General features: G+C 46.4%; 1 protein-coding gene across 4 annotated transcripts in view; it reads right to left on the reverse strand.

Moving 5' to 3' along the window:
• Positions 1-1,599: 1,599 nt before the first annotated feature.
• Positions 1,600-19,366, reverse strand: part of LOC138520683 (large proline-rich protein BAG6-like) — a 1,763,116-nt gene continuing 1,745,349 nt past the window's right edge. For 2 of the 4 annotated variants that reach the window (XM_069632954.1, XM_069632957.1), the window contains one exon: positions 1,600-2,275. In XM_069632954.1, coding sequence (XP_069489055.1) covers positions 2,180-2,275 — 96 coding nt within the window. In that variant the 3' untranslated portion in view covers positions 1,600-2,179. The remainder of the gene's footprint in view (positions 2,276-19,366) is intronic. The other 2 variants (XM_069632956.1, XM_069632955.1) reach the window with 2 other exon arrangements.

Raw genomic sequence — 19,366 nt, forward strand, 5'->3', positions numbered from 1 at the left:
GTCGTCTGTCCTGGGTTATGGGCCTGGACAGTCCTGCTTCAGAAGGACCAGCCAGGTTTTATTCCAGGCAGGAATGCCATGTCAGACCTCCACAGACTATTTCTGTTTCTAGATCATTTTAAGGACGGAGAACATGACTATTTCATTGTGAGTTTTGATGCCCACAAGTCTTTTGATTGCATATATCAGCTCTATATGGAGAAGGTACTGTACTGATTAGGCTTGCGTCTGCTCTTTATATATGCTGGATATTGCTGTTCTATTCTGTACCAACAGCCAGGATAAAAACGAATAAACTGTTGTCTCAAAATGGCCAGACATAAGAGGGACCAGACATAAGAGGGACCAGACACCGGAGCCATCTCTTGGCCTCATTATTGGCATTGGTAATAGAAACATTAGCACACCTGAGCAGAACATTTGTGGAAGAGGGTATCGGCATATCTAAACAGTATTGTTTAATCTCTCTCTATGAGGTTGAATGCTGTTGGCTGTATTGCACTCCAGAAGAATATTTAGGGAATCTTGGAATAATGCATGCTCCATAGAGTGTCATACTATTTTCCCCATGTGGGGAATCCGCATGCCCAAGCAGATTCCTAAACGGTTTTTTTTTGCTCAATTGCTATTATGTCCCAGGACTGGGTTGCCGGCACTCAGACTCCACTATTCCATGGGCAGGTTGGGGCACCTGATTTGGTGGCATATTGCATAGCTGCATAGCTACAATGGGTTGTTCCCTGGTTCGGTGGGAGAAGCCATATCCAGATAACAGTCTTGAATAAGCCAAAGGCCACCCCGTTCCAATTGATGTATGTCCCAATGGCACCAGATACCAAATCATTGGTTTGCCGAGCAGGTGGAAACAGCCTGTCAAGTCTGGACTGAATACGTAGATTCTTTTGTTTCTCATACAGGGTGGATTTCCCAGAGTATTCTCTGGAACATTTATGTTCGGAAATTTTTCATGTATTTCACTTTACAGATGGTAGCATTATAGAAACTATTACATTACGTTTTGCGGCTGCATTTTGAAGGCGCTGCACTGGGGTCAACACTCACCAGCTGTGTAGGCAACACTAGTATAGCCCAACCTTGCTTGAGTCATAGCTGCTTTGCCTGGGTACTGTGCTTCATATCCAAATAGGGAAAGGGATGTTTAAGTGATTTAAGGTGAAAGAAACATGATATTCAATGTATGGAAACGTGACGTGCCAGGGAGAGAGCGGAGCCAAAAGTGCGTTGGCGGAATGAACGATTTCAAAGCAAAGAGGCAGTCAGAGAATGTATTTTGTCGACCTGTCGAAAAGAAAGATTGTTTACTACATTATCAGTGTAACGGTAGACTAAAGATCCAAAGAAGTGAATCAGATGTGGAAGAGGGCAGAGGTAAACACTGAAAGTGGGGAGAGAGCAGAGCACTGTGGGACGCCACAGGTAAGCGCCAACAATTCTGAGGAGAAATGTCACAGCGAGAATCGGTGTTGACGGCAGGAGAAGTTAAGCAGCTAAAGGCTCCGCCCTCCTCGCCTATATTGTGCATCTTGCGAGCTAAGATGCTCTGATTGGTTGTAGTGGACGCCACAGATCAAGTCAAATCAGCATGAAACAGCATTTTATTTACAAATAACGTACGATAGTTTAAGACGGCAATCAGTATCGACTGTGTCTCTCTGCCTGGTCTGAAGCCTGCCTGCTAGCCGCAAAACAGTTTTTTTTCGTTATTATGGGCCGAGCATTGTCCAACACTACCTATATTGTAAAGTTATATGGTTTGATGTTATGCAGCCTTTATTTCAATGAAATGCCTTCATGTATGCAGGTGCACTCTTACTGATTTAACTGGGAGAATACCTGGGCTGAATACCACAATTACAGGTAGGTAACTTCATCATCCCCTGTGAATCGCATGTGAGGTGAAATGTAAGCTACCTCTACAGAGTTTAATCTCCTGTTATTTGTTACACCACCAGCTACCCTTTAACACCCCCCTCACCCCAACCCCTCGCCCCTATCTCCTTTCAAGATCTCATGGTGGCTCAGAGGAGAAACTGTCAATGAAAACACTGGTAGGACCATAGCATAACATAGATATTATTTGGCACTGTCTGTCATGCTTGAGTGTCCAAGGCCTTTCCAGTCTTAAAATCCGTGCATGTATTACACACGCAGCCATCAATTAGGAGCCCTCCTGAAACACCTTGTGGGTGTTGGGAAACTGCTGGATGCTGTATTCAGGATCTCCTTGTATCCTCTTCTGGATGTCTGTCTGCAGCTTGGAAACAAAAGACAAAAATGGACAATGTTGAGGCCGGAAACAGAAATCCTTGTATTGTAAGTTAATGTATCTTACAGACAAGTAATACAATCAAGAGCATTCAGATTAAAAACATACCATATCATGAAAGCCAGGAGGAATCAAGAGAAAGACTTTCAAGTGATCATATGATGTCCTGCAAAGAGGGTGCCGCGATTTTCCAATTCAAGTTACTATTATCAAGACTCTGGCATTGCTTAAAAAGGTTCCTAGTGATTCCATCGACAACCATACCATTGACAAAAAAAGCATTGGAAAAAAACATAAAATGCATTTTTTTTTTTTTTTTTAATGGGGGTTCCCCGCCCAACCACCTTTTTTAAAACATTAAAACACATTTTTACTAAACCATTTACCATTTAAAAAAAAATGCATTCAATGTTTTTTTTCGATACATTTTTTTCAATGGTATGGTCTGTCGATGCTTTGAATTCGATGCAATGACCGGATACCCTTAAAAAAAGTAGGTTCAAATTGAAACAGATGCCACGTGTTTCGAACTCTGCTCTTCTTCCCCAACTTGCAGGTTGAGAGTCCTGATCTCTGGGTGAAGAATGCGACCGTCCTCTTGCGAGAGTAGGTCCTCTCTTTGGGGAAGACGAATAGGAGGGCAGATGGCCGTTTTCCCGAACTTCCTCAACTTCCGTATTACGTGAGGAATGACATTGACTGACGGAAACGCGTACAGGAGTGGAAACTCCCAGTCCACTACAAATGCGTCCCCTAGAGCTCTTCTTTGGGGAAATTCCCTGGAGCAGAAAAGCTTGCACTTCCTGTTGTCACTGGTCGCAAACAGATCCACTTGAGGGGTTCCCCAAAGGGTGAAGATCTCTTGAAGGACTTCCTGAGCTAGTTCCCAGTCGTGGGAGGGTGTGCTCTTCCTGTTCAGAGCATCTGCCACTGAGTTCTTTTTTCTGGCTAGATGAACTTCCAGAAGAGTTATTCCTTCTCTAAGTGCCTATAACCGGAGCAGTATTGCCGCTCTACACAGGGGCAGTGACCCTATGCCCCCTCCATTGTTGAGGCAATGCATGGCCAATGTGTTGTCCGTCATTTTCAGGACACATTTCCCCCACGTAAGGGCAGGAAGGCCATCAGCTCTAGTCTGATTGTACCCGGCTCCAAAAGGTTGATTTGAAGTCTGCACTCCGAGACAAATGTCCGCTTATTGAAAGCTCTCATGTGTGCTCCCCATCCTGAGAGGGAGGCGTCCGTCACAACTGTTGTCTCTGGCATTGGTTGCCAAACATGTTCTCCTCTCATCACATTCTCCCGGCTGGCCCACCACAGGAGATCCTGGGCAACCTTTGTTGTGACCTGGAGAAGGTCTGTCATTCTGCCGGAGAATTGAGACCACTGGGATCTGAGAGACCACTGAAGGGATCTCATTCTCAGATGGGCTTCTGGCACCAGAAAAATGCAGGATGCCACACGGCAGAGCAACCTCAGGAAGTCGTAGGCCGGAAGACGTTAGGCACTCTGAAACTTTTGGACCATCTGCAAAAGATGTTGAGCCCTTAACTCGGGTGGCAAAGCTTTTCCTGAGGCTGAATCAAGGACTGCTGCAATTAATGGAATCATCTGAGAGGGTGTCAAATGGGACTTCTTGAAGTTCAGGGAGAAGCCCAGCTTGTGGAGGAGGTGCCAGGTGCTCCTGAGATGACCCTAATACTGTTCCGGAGAAACAGCTTTGATCTGCTAGTCGTCCAGGTAGGGGTAGATGTGAATCCCCCCTTCTTAGACTTGCTGCCACCACAACCATAAGCTTGGTGAAAACCGTCAGGGCAGAGGTGAGCCGGAATGGCTCAACTCAAAACTGATAATGAGAACTGAAAACCTCAGGTACTTTAGGTGCTTCTGATGTATAGGCACATAAAAGTAAGCATCCTGAAGGTCCAATGACACCAACCAATTGTGGAGTTGAGGGGCCTGAAGGATATGCAAAAGAGTTACCATCTTGAACTTGTCATTCCTGAGGACCTTGTTCAAACATCTCAAGTCCAAGATGGGTCACACTTCTCTGTTCTTCTTGGGGATTAGAAAGTAAGGAGAGTACCAACCTTGGTTCCTTTCTGCTACAGGTAGCAATTCTGTCACACCGTTCTTCAATAGGGTGAGAATCTCTTGTTGGAGGAGTGGATTTGGAACCAAGGTTTATCTTGCTCTTGGGAGGCAGTCGGGAGCTGTCCTTAGGAATGGGAGGCAGTAACCATCTGCTACTGTTTGTTGGACCCATGCATCCAAAGTTATGCTTCACCAACTCTGGACATGGTAAAACAGTCTGCCCCCTATCACAGTGTTGTGGTTGAAGGAGTCACTTTGCTGTTCCAGCTGCAGCTGAGGGTAACTCAGCAGGTGTTGAAAGTGGAGTCCTTCCTCCTACACCTCTTCCGCGATATGGTCTTCTTTGACCTCTTTGTGAAAACTGACCTCTTCCTCTAGATATGAAGGAATAAAAAATGAAAAGAACGACCTCTCCATCCTTGACCTGTAAATTGAGGTTGTCTTATTGCCGCCCCTAAATATTTTGCTGCAGCTCTAGAAGCTTGCAGTTTTTCTAGACTGCTATCAGCTTTCTCCCCAAACAGAGAAGTACCATCAAATGACATGTTTAGCGGACATGCCTGAACAGCTGACGAAAATCCTGATTTTCTTAACCAAGACATACGTCTAAGTACTGTGCTGGCAGCCATTGCTCTAATGACTGAGTCCACTGTATCTAAACTAGATTGTAGGGATTGTCTCATGGCATCTTTGCCATCTTGTATGGGGCTTAAAAGCCTTCTCTCTCTTCTCCCTCTGGTATGTGCAAAAGGTATGTGTGTATTTCGCTAATGCACTGGTAGCATTGGCAGATTTTAGTGCCATACTTCCTGCAATAAATACTCTTTTACCTAAAGAGTTAACCCTCCTGTCTTCTTTATCTGCTGGAGCAGAAGGATAGGCTGCAGCTTTTGAAGAAGCCGTTGCTGCTTGAACCACTAAGCTTTCAGGCGCTGGGTGCCTGTTCAGAAATAGAGGATGTACGGAAGTAATCTTGTATTTCTTTGTTAATAACTTATTAACAGATGGAATATAATCTGGCTTCAAACAGTTCTCCATTACCCTTCCTCTCAAGGCTGCATGAAATGGCAATACAGCTTCTCTAATTGGCACACTGTCTAAAATATCAGTGAGGTCATCATTCTCCACAGTAGCTGCAGCTCTGGACCAACCCAGATATTCAGCTACCAATAACGGCCGTGTAAGAAGGATCAGTATAACCAGATAATTCAGCATTACCAAATTCTGTCTAAGGTGATGTTACCCAGCTACTGGTTTCCTTTAATGTTTCCACAAGATTCTGCATCTTGCACTCATCTGAAATTAATTCCTCTGGAGAATTTGGAGTTCCATATTCATACCCAAAAGGGGGCTGATCCACTTACTCCTCGTCATCTTCAAAGATTGAACCTCTCTGCCTAAAGAAATCAGGTCTAGGAATAGATTGGAAGAATTTCGGGCCATCAGGAATAGACTTCGCAGTCTTCGAGAGCAAAGAATGCTCTGACACAACTGAATGCGTCGACGGCTTATTCGAAACTGTTGACAAATGCGTCGGCACTTTATGTTGCTTCGAAGGCTCAATATGTATTATATACCTCGAAGGTTCAGGTAACAAACATAAATGTTTCGATTCCTTTGAAGAAGGCGTCGATGCCGTTAGTGAATGTTTCGAGGTAACAGTCACAAGCTTTTTCTTGTGCGTTGAGGAAGATTCATTTGATTCATGCCAAGGAAGCTCCCTTCTCTGGCTCTTAGGCATGTGAGAAGGGAACACAAGGGACTCCCTACTGGTCTCAATAGATGCCGAGGGGTGGGCACTTTTCTTGGACTCCTTTAGAGGCACACTCGGAGGAGTGTGTTTTTAAACATTTCTAACATTTTTAAGCAGAAGTTTTCTAACTCCACTGGAGTAGAGTTCTTTTTTTGGGAAAGTAACTCTTTTAGAAGAGGAAGACGACCTGCAGTGCCTTTTCTTACCCTTTTTATGGGAAGAGGACGACGAGTGTCGTGAACCAGACCTCAAAAGTTTGTTTTGAATGTGTTTTTACAGGAGAGACATCTTTAGAGTCAGAAGAGGATTTCCTGTTTGAAGGGAAAGGGCCGGGGTCTTTGGGGAGGGCTTACCTGCATCGAGTTTCTCCTTCCTTTCCCCCAAGGCCTTAACCATCATAGATTGACACGAGCCACAGTCGTCGACCTTGTGGCTTGGTCCCAAGCACCACAGACAAATGCAGTGCTGGTCTGTGATCGACATCTTGGCTCCACAGTCTGAACACTGCTTGAAGCCCGTTTTCAGTGCAGAGGCCATATCGAAGTAAAACGCAATTTAATTGCTAAGACGAGTAGCTCCGAAGCATGCAGCAATGCGGAAAAAACAGAACTGAGGTAACGGTCAGCTCTCATGCCACTACATACCAGCGTCAACGTCACAAGACACACTACGGAAACCGTCGAGGACCAAGATCCGAAGCTGCATGATGCTCGACCCTATGAAAAAAATATTGCGAAGCAAGTTGCAAGCAGACTTGAATATATCAGAGAAGAGGAATACATGGAGGACACAATCCATTCGTAATTGGAACCTTTCAGGGCTGATGTTGAACATGCTAATTGTAGGGTCCCACAGTGCTCTTGCCTATTTCCCCTTTTATTCAATATCTATTTGAATTAGCACAACGCCCTTCTAAAATTGGAGCCACGTTCCAAACTGATGCAGATGACACACAGATTGGCATTAAGCTTCAAGAAGATCTAGTTAATAAGTCACACATACACCTATTTTCAAAAAGGTAGGCAAGGGGATGAAGGAAATCTGTCATTGATTCTCTATACCTTGGAGCCTCCCAGCAAATCCTTCAGTGGCTCCAATCTCTAGTGAACTCAGCAGGTAGAATTGTGATTGTCTTCCCACGAAGGCTAGGATTATCTTTTATTTTATTTATTATTGTTATTTTACATTTATAAAGCGCTCACACAGCCCGCAGGCATCGAGGCGCTGTTACAGGAATTGTTTTTTTTTTAGTTGAATAATTGTGTTTTTTGTTTTGTTTTAGTTACGTATTTATAACGCGCTTTAAACACTCAGAGGTTTTTAAGCGCGGACCCGGGGATCGAACCTGTTGTTGTTTCGTGTGGTCTTGCTTCCAAGACGCGCACGCTGCCACTGAGCTATCCACCCGGGACATTTATTGGGTATTTCCAATACGCCTATACACAAGTGTTTCTTTAGATTGCTTATACTGACACACAGCTCTCTTTATGGCCAGGCCTCTCTGTACTTGGGCAAGCGTACCTCTAGCCGATTCCAATGATCCAGGAAACATTTTACTCTGACAGTCCCTCACCACACTTTCTTCAAAGATATGGGCAGGTTTTTCGAAGTATTAACCACTAGGTCATCAAATGCACTTCAAGATAAGTTGAGACAGATATCAGACCTCATATCTTTCTGAAGGAAGATAAAGACCCTCCTTTTTTTGTCTGTCTCTAGAGCCATGATGCCTCTACAGAGGGGATATGTTCTGCGCTGTAAAAATGTATTTACCATACAATAACATTGCCTTGTTGGGACCCTTCTCTAGGTGAAGGTTAATATAATTGTCCTTCCTTAAGTGTTCCTACCATTCGCATAGCGCATCAATACCTCATGGCCCTTTGCGCTCCAGAAACCGAGAATGCAAATGGAAATGGAGCACATTTTCTAGCCATCATTCTCCCTTGTGTCTGGAGATACCTTTTAGAGTTGAAGATCAAGATTGTATTTTGCAGCAGGAATTTGATAATTTCTAAGATCATCTGAGTTATGTTGTAGGAAATAACATTTTTTTATGACATTTCAAAATGTGCTGTGTGTAACATGGCACATTGATGGTTACCCAGGTGTAATCGTTCCATTGGATGAATTCAATCCATCAAAATGCATAACCAGTGTCTTTAATGTAGAGTAGGATGGTACAGAAGCGTGTAACAAAATGGTTGTATTTTACCATTTGCATATTCTATGTTCTTGCCCTCCTTTATATTATCATCGAATGAGAACATTGGAAGCAGCAGGAAGGGCTCAAGAACTTAGTAGATTCACATCAAACCTGCTGTGTTTATTCTTAGATGTGAATGACATAACTCTCATCTATCATTTGACTAAATTATGGGCAGAAATTAAAGGCTGGATCGGGGAGTACAATGAAGCAATAGGGAGTTAGGGAAGGATATTGAGACACAGAATAGGAAATCTAACAGATATACTATGTTTGTTTTACGGCAATGTTTTTCACATTGTGACTGATTGAATGATGGTACTGTTTGTATATTATGTAATTGTTTGTAGATAGTGATTTGTATGGCACTTATAAAAAGCCTATTGGGTGTACTATAAATATGGGTTCAGTATGAGAGCATATGCTCATATCATAGGCCTGCAAGGGGCAAAATCCACAACATTAGCATTTTGGGATAAATTATATAGTGTTGGTGTGGGAGGGTATTGTCTTTTTCATTTAAGAGTCCAGCATCTTTCCCGATATTGAACTTGGTTTATCATTCATTAATGTGTAGTTTTAACTAAACATGATAGTTCATTTAAAATGCTGGTGTATTGTTAATCAAAGGTGTAAACTCATAAGACTTATTCGCCTTCCATTAATGTTACCCCCCATTTTCATTCATTTGTATGGTGGAGAGGAGCGGTGGAACGCAACTTACATTTCCGCTCCCTTTCTTCCTCTCTGCCATACAAATGCTCCAGCATTTGCGTTAGCATGGACTTTCATGCCGGAGCAAATGCTAGAGATCCATATGGGGTCTGTGTGCTTTATGCATAAAGCAGGCAGACTCCATAGGGATCCATTGTATAAATTGCCTGCCATGCTTACATAGCAGGCAGCGTGTACAATTACACCCTTCTCCCTCACCTTCTCTCAAGCCTCCCTTGGCCCCCTCTCTCCTCTCCCCTCCCTTCCTACTCCCCTCATTCTGTCCCCTTCCTACTCCCCTCACTCCCTCATTCTCGCTCCAGCCTTGACAGATTTTTGCAATCATTCCTTTGCCACTGTATCCTCCCCCCCACCCCTCAAGCACTCCCTTGTGCACCCTCTCCTCAAAAAACCTTCTGGCTCCCCTCTGGTAAACTTCTGCCCTATCTCCATTACCCCCTTCCTGGTCAAACCCCTGGAGAAGCTGGCTTTTGCCCAGCTTTTACCACCACACTGAATCTGTTGGTTGCCTTCATGACCACCAGTTAGGCTTCAGAGCTGCTAGAGGCACGTAAACTGCTCTCCTGGACACCTGTGAAGACCTGCTCACTAATCTCGACTCCAACTCTCCCTACATTCTCATCCTTCCCGACCTTTCATCTACCTTTTGATATAGTCAATCATGCCACCCTAATAAACCATCTCTGCAAAGCCGTGGCTCTGGACTGACTGACTGACTTCCTTCCTCTTGGACCGACATTCCCAGGTTCAACTTGACCCTTTTCTCTCCCCCATTTCTCTTTCCACTTGTGGTGTCCCTCATGGCTCTATCCTCTCACCCTGGCTTTTCAATATCTACCTGGCCCCTCTAGCCCATTTGATCTCCACCAACTCTCCTAACTTCCAGTGTTATGCAGACGATACACAGCTCTCTTTCAAGCTCCCCTCCTCTGCCTCCTCCTCCGCTCTCATTCCTGACTGCCTGTCTGCTATTCAGGCCTAGAGCACTTCCAATGATCTCTGCCTTAATGCCAGTAAGACAGAGGGCCTCATTACACGTAGTGCGGTAAGGGTTTACCGGTACCGGTAAACCCTTACCGCCTTGCTACGAGGTCCCTTTGCGGGTTGGTACTTTAATGCCTGCTGTTTAGCAGGCGTTAAAAACCAATCCGCAAAAGGACAAGGGTGCTAATTACGGTACCGCAATTTGTGGCACCGTAATTAGCGCCTTTCCCATTCCCATAGAGCCCTATGGGGCAAAAATGGGAATGGGGAAGGGCAATGGGGGAAAGGGGAATTACCGCCCCGCCAACCTTGGAAGAGGGCAGTAATTCCCCTTTCCTCCAAGGCGGTGCCGGTATTTTACCGGCATGGACCAAGGTGCTATAATAGCACCTTGGTCCTCCGACTACCGTGTAATGAGGCCCAGAGATCCTTCTTGTTGGGGCCCCTGCTCCCTTTTTCCCTCCCACTCTCTGCCCACCCTCCATGGGTCGCCTCCACTCACCCTCCTGTGAGGCAAAAAAACCATGATGCCATCTTCGACTCCTCTCTCCTTCTCTACGCACATCACAGATTTTGCCAAGAAGGCCCACTTTCAGCTGCACCTCCTCAGAGGCATTCTCCCTTTCCTCACCTTCCCACAGAAACTCTATGGGCCTCATTATGAATATGCCGGTCTGGTAACAACGGTACCGGTAAGCTACTGGCACCGTTGTTACCGGACTTGCACACTCCGAGTTCTGTGTGCGGGTGGCTTTCCGCCCGCCAGATCTGACCTGGCGGGCGGAAAGGCACCCGCTCGCAGACTTTGACGGATGCACCGGCACTGTTGCACACAGTGCCGGTGCATCCGTCCTTCCCATTCCCGTTGATTCCCATGGGACTCGAATGGGAATGGGCAGTCATTTTTACTGGCGCCTGGCTTTGGGGAATTACCGGGACCACCGGGGCTGTAATCTCCCGGTTATTCCCCAGAGCCAAGCACCAGTAAAAAACACTACTCTGGCGGCAGCCGTGCTCTTATTAACGGCATGGCTACCGCCGAGGTCGTAAGGAGGCCCAAGGTCTCCAGAGCTCTGGTCCTCTCTAGGCTGGACTACTGCAACAGCCTCTTCCTCAATCTGCCTACCTCCTCCCTTCGCCCCTTTCAACTAATCCAGAATAGGACTGCAAGTCTTATCCTTAGCCTCAAGCGCAGGGAACGCATCTCTCCAGCCCTTAAATCTCTCCACTGGTTCCCAGTTGCTGCAAGGATCTTTGACATAGTGCAAAGCACCTCATGGTCCATCTTGTGATTCACTTCGTTGAAATCACCTGGCCTGTAGTGCTGGTGAGTCCTTTTCTAGATCAGCTCCTTTCTGCACATGTTATAGCGGACCGATTCATTTACATACAGGGGCTCATTTTCTATCTGAATGTACTTTGACGGAGCAGAGCCGTTATTTTTACACTGTAATTAAGCGGCTCTCCGGTGCCAAATATTCATCATTTGCATTCCAGAGTCCAAATGTAAAGGGCAAAAGTGTGTACGCCACCTTTTGCCCTTCACATACGCACCCCGCAGTGGAAAGTGAGTAAACGCTGCCTGGCATACTGGCATGGCAAGTGGTGCTCACAAATTAAGTGAAACCCTCCTCGACATGCTTGCACGTCGGGGAGGGTTTCATTTAAATTGGGAATGCACTCATAGTAAACAGTGTTCCCAATTGAAATTAAGCCCTCCCTGACGTGCGAGCATGTTTGGGAGGGTTTCATTTCATTTGTACATGCCCCCTACCATGCCTGCACGGCAGGGAGCGTGTACAATGGACCTCTATGGGGTCCGCCTGCTATATGCTGGTGCCTAAAGCAGGCGGAACTCACAGGGATCTCCAGCATCTGCGCCGGCATGAACATCCAATGTGGTTCATTATTTTGTTAGTGTGCTTTCTCAGAAATGTGTGCAGGTTTCAGACATCCAAAATAGCTCTTTATCCTCTAGTTTTCTTTCTTGCTTGAAAACACCTGGAGTTAGATGCCTTGTTTTTTCTTGGCTTTGGAGACTCACTTGATGGCCCATTTGCTTAGTAGGCTTTGCACTTCATGCTTCAACTTGGAGGGCAATGTTCTTTGTCATTTCACAATGGGGTTATCGAAACTCCCTCAACTCATGTGTATGTCCTTGTTGCGGAATGAAATGCAACTAGTTTTCTGATGTTTCTTTGTCGTTTGTGACTATATTGGGCTGGTCTGCCTCCCACCAGGGTACTGCACGGTGGGGGTGAATGACGTGGGACTGGAGCCAGGCTTGTTTTGTCGACTGGCCCTTGGTAGGGGCATTGTTCTACATTTGTTGCAGGCCGGTTTATCTCTGTTCTTTCAGCATGTTTGGTAAGAGTGGCATCATTAGTATGACTGTGCCTCCCATAGAAATGCAATCCCTAATGGTTTTATTCTGGATATGCACAAGGAGCAGCACCCTTCTCTCACCTGAAGATCACTACAGAAGGGGCAGTGTCAGTATCATTCTTTATGGCCTGCAGACCCAACTCCACATTTAATCCAAGAAGGTCTTAAGCGGTAAAACGCGTGTGTTAACCCTGTGTCTGATACCCCAACCAGTAAGCCATGAATGAAAGCTATCACTGCAAATGGGAACAGCTCCATTTGCTAAAGGAGCCGTTTCAGCTAGCTAAATGTGCTGCAATCTCAGTAGATGATTACGTGCCCCTCCCCTTCCTTCAAGATGTCACAGTCCGGAATTCTCTTTTCACCTGGCAAGAACTGGGCCATCCAATGCCACATGTCCCTGTCGTACGACAGAATAGCTAGTGAATTAGCTGCTTTGATGATGGCGACAGTGTCTAGCACCTTTTTTCTGGGACTCCCCCTTTCTGCCTTTCGTTTCCAGCAGCAGGGAAATGCAGTGCTGAAGCGTTGAAAGATCTTCTTTGAACCGCAGGTGACATTACTTAGTTGGGACTGGTTTGCCTCTGTAGCACTATGGGAACCATCTGGAAGTCTGTTTTCTCTGCTGGGCTTTTAATGAGAGTGCTGAGAAAGGGTTCTCATAGTATGTCATTCTTCATCCCCAATATGATGCAGAGTGGGTTTTGTGGTGGCCGCATTGTGTTTCTTTTCCATTAAAAAGGACGAAATAACGGTCATTCTTTCCAGAAGAGGCATTTAGGGAAAAAGGGTTTGAAGCCCTAGTTCATCATGGAATGGCTGGTCCACAGGTGCTTAGAATTCGTCCTACTGCTTTGGCTTTAAAGCATGTGATGAAGAATTGCAATCTGCTGGACATTGTGGGTCCCTAGTATCCTCTTGGGGAATTTAGTTCTTCTTCTTCTTTGGGTACAGCTCACATGCAAGGATCCTACCCCCCTTCCTCTCTCAGATGGCATTGAGGTTTTGGTGCTGCCTGAAAAGTGTGCAGTGGTGAAGGTGGCAGAGATATAAAGGATAGTACTGAAGGTCCCAGCTAAGATGCACTAATGAGCTCCTTTTTTGCTGTTGCAGTAATAACTGCTGGACCCATATGCAGGCAACCTTACATTTGTTGTGTTGGGTGTGTACCTGGTCGACCCCCTCCCTCACCATAAGTTATTACACCTCAACATTTGGTCAAGTGTTGGCAATAAAAGGCTGTAGGTCTTTATTGTTACAGATATGGTTATGGAAATAAACAATATTTGCATATCAGCAATCATATATTACTTTTGGGCACTGGGTCCTCAGGTTACCCCCTCAGGCCCGTGCTGCCGCCTTTGTCCCATGACTTGTTGTGGTCACCGTTCGGTGTCCTGGATTTCCTTCCGTTGTTTTCCCTTTTTCTATGGTGGGAGGGTTTATGGAAAAGAAAAAGAGAGAGACGCTGAGTACACAGCAAACTCTCTGGATGTTTAGGTCCCCGTGCAGGGTCCACAAACAGCTTGTGTCTTTCTGCTGCTGAAGCAGCTCCTTACATAGGACACAGGGCTGCCCCTGGGTCTTTGTAGTTTATTTGTGGGGGCTGTGATGCCAGCCCCTAGGCCGGCTTGCAGTCAACTGTCTGAGCCCCTGGGCGGGGGGCTCATCTTTGTTGTTCCCCTGCCTGGCTGACCTTGCTTCCCTTGGGTGCTTAGTGTTCTTTCACACCTCACCCTTCCTGCACTTAGCAGAAAGGAGACTGCGTGTCTCCTTGCTGTTGGGGCAGAGAGGGAAGCAGTGCCGGGGGGGGGGGGGGTGATGCTGCCCTTCTCTGGCCTCTGCTGCCATGGGGCAGCAGTTACCCGGCCTCGCTTGAGGCAAGGCCGGCAGCGTTGCCCATTACTAATTCAGTTCTGTTATCAGGATTTGCAGAGACTGTAAGATTTGGATTGAGCTGGTTGATGATACTTTTTGGGTGGCACTAGGTTATGTTGGCAGAATGAAGTCATGTGATTTATCCAAAGGTGTGTCTTTTAAGATAGTTATCATGATATTGTGGCATGCCATCTTCTATATCTGAATCGTCGAAAATTTGTGTTTAGCTGGTGTTCAATAATTTACTATGGAAGAAATTTTAACTGGTGAATTGATGATACGGGTGATGTACATTTTAGACCAGTGCTTTCTGGAGATTGTTTGCACAGTCTTTCAGCCTCATTTTTATAATAAGTGTAAGTTGAATGCGGGGACCACTTATGTTCGCACTACATACTCTGAGGTCACATGGATGTAATGTTATACAGTCATGTGGTGGAAGGCAGCACAGCAGAATAAAAGTGATGCAAACACATCTCTACTCTTTCATTTTTCCCCTTCATACCATGAAAAAGTAAACAATGACTGCAAATACGCTTTGCAGGTGGCGTTTACTAATGGATTCCTATGGAATCCGCATGGTCTTGACTAGGTGCAAAACCAAGGCAGATTACATAGGAGTCAATTCGTTGTATACCTACCTGAACATTTCATAGAGGCGTACACTGAAAGGGCACTGGCGAGACGGAGGAGAGATACAAGGCAGAGAGCTGCTCTCTGCTCCATGCCCTTCCTCTGCCTCGTCGCTCCTTGAACATGGGCTGGAGCGTTAAATGGAGGCACATAAGCTATACGCCTTGCTTTGACGCATCCATTTAACTCGACGCCCATTTTAAAATGAGGGCGTTTTGTTTTGTCTTGTTTCCTGGTGTCAATGCTGCTATCTGTATACTGCTTCCATGCCATTCTCAGTCGTGCCTTTTTTGTTTTTTGCGAATGTGTTGCAAGTGATGGTGGCACTGGTGACCTGCTTCTCGTCAGATGAGTACGTCTTCGAGGCTATGTTGTTGATAGCACCGTGGAGAATGCCAATGAACATGCCACAGACAAGTCTTCGGTCGCTGATGCTCCCACTGCAGGTGTTGATTGTTCCCACTGACAATGGCATCAGTAATAGGTACTTGGTCGTCTTGTTGATGTGCTGTTAGATAACGGCCTCCTGGATGGAGGTCACTTCATGGATGGCAGCAAATGTTGAAGGGGGCCCTGTGGATGAGTCTTTCATTGACACATATTTCTTTGTAGAGAGTATTACAGTTGAAGCTGGAGTATTAGGCGAGCACCACAAGACAACTGGCTCACAGATGGGTTTCTTGTAGTTGCGGCTCCTGTTGATGGAGTGGTTTTGGAAACAGTTTTGGAGCCCATATTTCTTCCCCTCCAACCCCCTGACTTTTCTCTGATATTTTTCTTTTTCTGGCCTTTCTACTTATTGAACGTTACGCCGTGACACTTCGTAGACTGTACCTCAGAGGAATAAGACAAGCCCCACTTTAAGTAGATGATTAAGCACCTTCACCTGTCCTTTGGTGTATAGGCATTGAAATTGAAATCTTAGCAGTTGTCAGTCTTGTATAGCGTTAGGATGGAGAAAGTTAATGCTCTCCTCATGCTCATCATCTATGTAAACAACCACGTATATATGTCCACACACATTCAGAAACTAAAAAGGTCCTTTCTGGGCATGTCTGCCTCTATAGATTTTGAAGGATCTGTCATGGTAGCGGAAATGAAATACAGAGAAGTTGAGGGAATTAATAAGGGCACTTAACCAAAGAAGCCTGCCCCTGGAACAGATCGCTGATGGGACTTTCTCTCCGAGTCGGTAGATATGGAATTTGTGAAATTAACAGTAAACATTCAAATACTAAAGTTGTCATTGAGTGTCTTGGTTTTTGAGTTTGTTGGTTTGAGGAAAGCAGAAATCTCTAAATGACTGCTGAATGAAGTCCTTAAAAGGAAAACTTAAAAGCTCTTGTGGAACTATATATAGGAAGAATTGGAATTGACAGGACGAGACATTCTTTTTTTTCTGTCACTCACTTTACAACTTTATTCGGCCAAAAAGGTCATCAAAGCACAGCCTAAAAATACACTTTGAAGGGATTGTGTCCTCCGACGTATTCCTTATCTTAGATATCTCCTTCCAGCTCTGCTGGCCTCGGGATATCTCCTTCCAGCTCTGCTGGCCTCGGAAAATTTTTCTCTAGAGGGCGCTGCGCGTCGACGTCCGCCGAGTCGATCTCCCTCGACAGCCGCCGTATCGACGTCGACGTCATCCTGCCTATAAAGGCCGCGCGCAGCGTCCGTTGCTCAGTTCCGTTTTTCTGCGCTTACTCAATGCCTCGGAATACCGTTGCTCAGTTTTGTGCACAATTTATCCTATTTACCTCGAGATATTCGATCCGTACTCGATGGCTTCCTCGTCGGAACCGACGACCCCTCGGTCCGGCTTCAAAAAATGCCGAGATTGTGGGAAAAAGATGTTGCTGTCTGACCCTCACAGAGTTTGTCTGTGGTGTTTGGGAGCTGAACACCATTGTTCGGAGTGCGAGGACTGTATGTCCATGACAGCTAAGGCCCTGAAGGAGCGTAGGGGGAAGCTGGAGAAAGGTAAGACTTTAAAAGCTTCTTCTTCCTCGACGAAGTCGAGACATTCGTCTCCTCATCACCATTCGCGCTCCAGGTCTCGGAGAGGGTCCCATCACTCCTCGAGATCGAAGCACTCGAAGAGGAGACGTCGAAGATCCCCTTCTCCGTCCTCCTCTTCCTCTGTTTCTCCAAAGAGAATCCCTTGCCCCACGAAACATAGTTCCCGGGCTGAATGGGAGGAATTCCGCAAAAATATGATGAGCGTCTTCGAGAAAGCGGCCTCGACCCCCTCGAAGACTGCAGAGAGCGATGCTCTGGTCGAAAGACCCGAAGGACAAAAACGCTGCGAGTCGCAGTACCCAGCGAAGGAAGCTTCTCGAGAGCGTCACGAACCCTCGAGTAAAGCTATGACCTCGAAACCTTCTTCGAAGGTTCCGTCGACGCCATCGATGAAGGTTCCGTCGACGCCGAAGTCGGTGTCTTCGACGCCGTTGTCAAAGGGACCTTCTACACACGGGTCTGTCGACTCGACGCCATCTTCGACACCGGCGTCGACGCCAAGGAAAGTCACGGTTACGACGCACCCAGTGGCTATCCCCAGGTCCTCGATGACGATGGCGTCGAGATTGTCGACTTCCTCGAGCAGAATCCCAATTCTATCGAGGTCCTCGAGGCCTCCGCCTTTGTTTTCGACGCAACGCCTGAAACCTTCGATGTCGGCGTCGACGACATCGACGTTTTCGAGGCCGATTATGACAAGTTTGGCACCCTCTGCCTTGGAGATGGGTTTTACACCCTTTGTGAGTTCAGAACAATTGAGAACTATGTCCTCAATTATGGAAGAGGGTGAGATATCTGAACAGGAAGACACATTTGAGTTGCAGGGACCTGCAACCCCAGTTAGAGAGGAGTTATCCTCAGAAGAACGCAGGTTAAAGGATCTTCATGATTCCTTACATGAGGCAAGTGGGTTAGACACTTCCTCTGAGGTGGAGTTTGCGAGGCCAGACCCGGGGGAGCATGCTGAAACCCTCTATAGAGCCTTAATGGCCAGGATCACAGAATTTATGGGGTGGTCAACACCTTCACAAGCTTTCCAACAAGATGACCTCACGGATATTCTTGACAAAGGTCCACAGGAGGATCCTGTAGTGCCCTTTCATAAAGCTCTTCAGAGGAAGATTATGACGAACTGGGAAACCCCAGATGTCGTCCCGGCAGTAAATAAAAAACTGTCTACAAAATACAGGGTATCTTCTGCAGACCTTCTGCAGACCCGCAGTTTTTGTCAAAACACCCATCCCCAGAAAGTCTGGTGGTACAGGCAGCATCTTCTACTGACGTCAAGACTGCTTACCCTACCGTCCCACAGGACAGGGACGATAAGAAATATGATACTATGGCAAAGAAAGTTTTTTCGGCATGTAGCATGGCGTTAAAATCTGTTAATGCTACTTGCACCCTTGCTAGATTCAGCCATTCACTTTGGGAGTGTGCTTCTACAGCGGCTGACTGCATCCCGGAGGGAGAAGAAAGGGAGGCGTTCCTAAATATCATACAGGACGGTAAAGACGCTATGTGCGAATCCCTCCAGACGGGCATTGATTCGGCTGACAGTATCAGCAGATCAATGGCGGCAAGTACAACAACCAGGAGATTTGCTTGGTTTTGCCCCAGATGTGCAAGCCAGGCTCTTGAACATGCCATTCGATGGCTCTTCTTTGTTTGGGAAAAAGGCGGATGACAGTTTGGAAAAACTGCAAACATCAAAAGCAGCAGCAAAATCCCTAGGCGCTGCAATCCGTCAGACACCTTTTCGTCCCACAGGAACCTCTGCAAGGGGCAAGTCCTTTCGCTTCTACTCCACATTCGGAAGAGGTAGAGGACGACCGGCTCAAAGGGGACAAAGAAGAACTACCCGAGGTGGACGGGGAGATATTCAAAAGCCGCAGCAACAGCAGGTGCCTCTTTACCATCGGCATCTGCATCAGCGGCCCCAAAACCACTCTGAGGACTTCCCTCACAGGACACCTGTAGGAGGCAGGTTAACTCAACATCTGGCGGAATGGCAGGCTATCACGTCAGATGCTTGGGCATTGGAAACAGTTGCCCAAGGTTACTGCCTGCCTCTCCTACGCATACCTCAGAGTCATCCACTGGGGATCAGCTCTCAGAAAGCTCCAGATCCGCCCCTCTTGCAGGAAATTTTGGACCTACTAGAGAAAGGTGCCATAGAACCGGTACCTGTAGCGGAGAGGAACAAGGGCTGGTACTGCCCTTACTTTCTCATTCCAAAGAAAGACGGAGGACTGAGACCCATCTTGGACTTGCGAGAATTGAACAAATTCCTCAGGAAAGACAAATTCAAGATGGTAACTCTTTCTCAGATCCTTCAGGCCCTTCAGTTCCAGGACTGGTTGGTATCTCTGGACCTTCAGGACGCTTATTTCCA

Source organism: Ambystoma mexicanum, chromosome 13 (assembly GCF_040938575.1).
Source record: "Ambystoma mexicanum isolate Mex_15411 chromosome 13, UKY_AmexF1_1, whole genome shotgun sequence".
Taxonomy (NCBI): Eukaryota; Metazoa; Chordata; class Amphibia; order Caudata; family Ambystomatidae; genus Ambystoma; species Ambystoma mexicanum.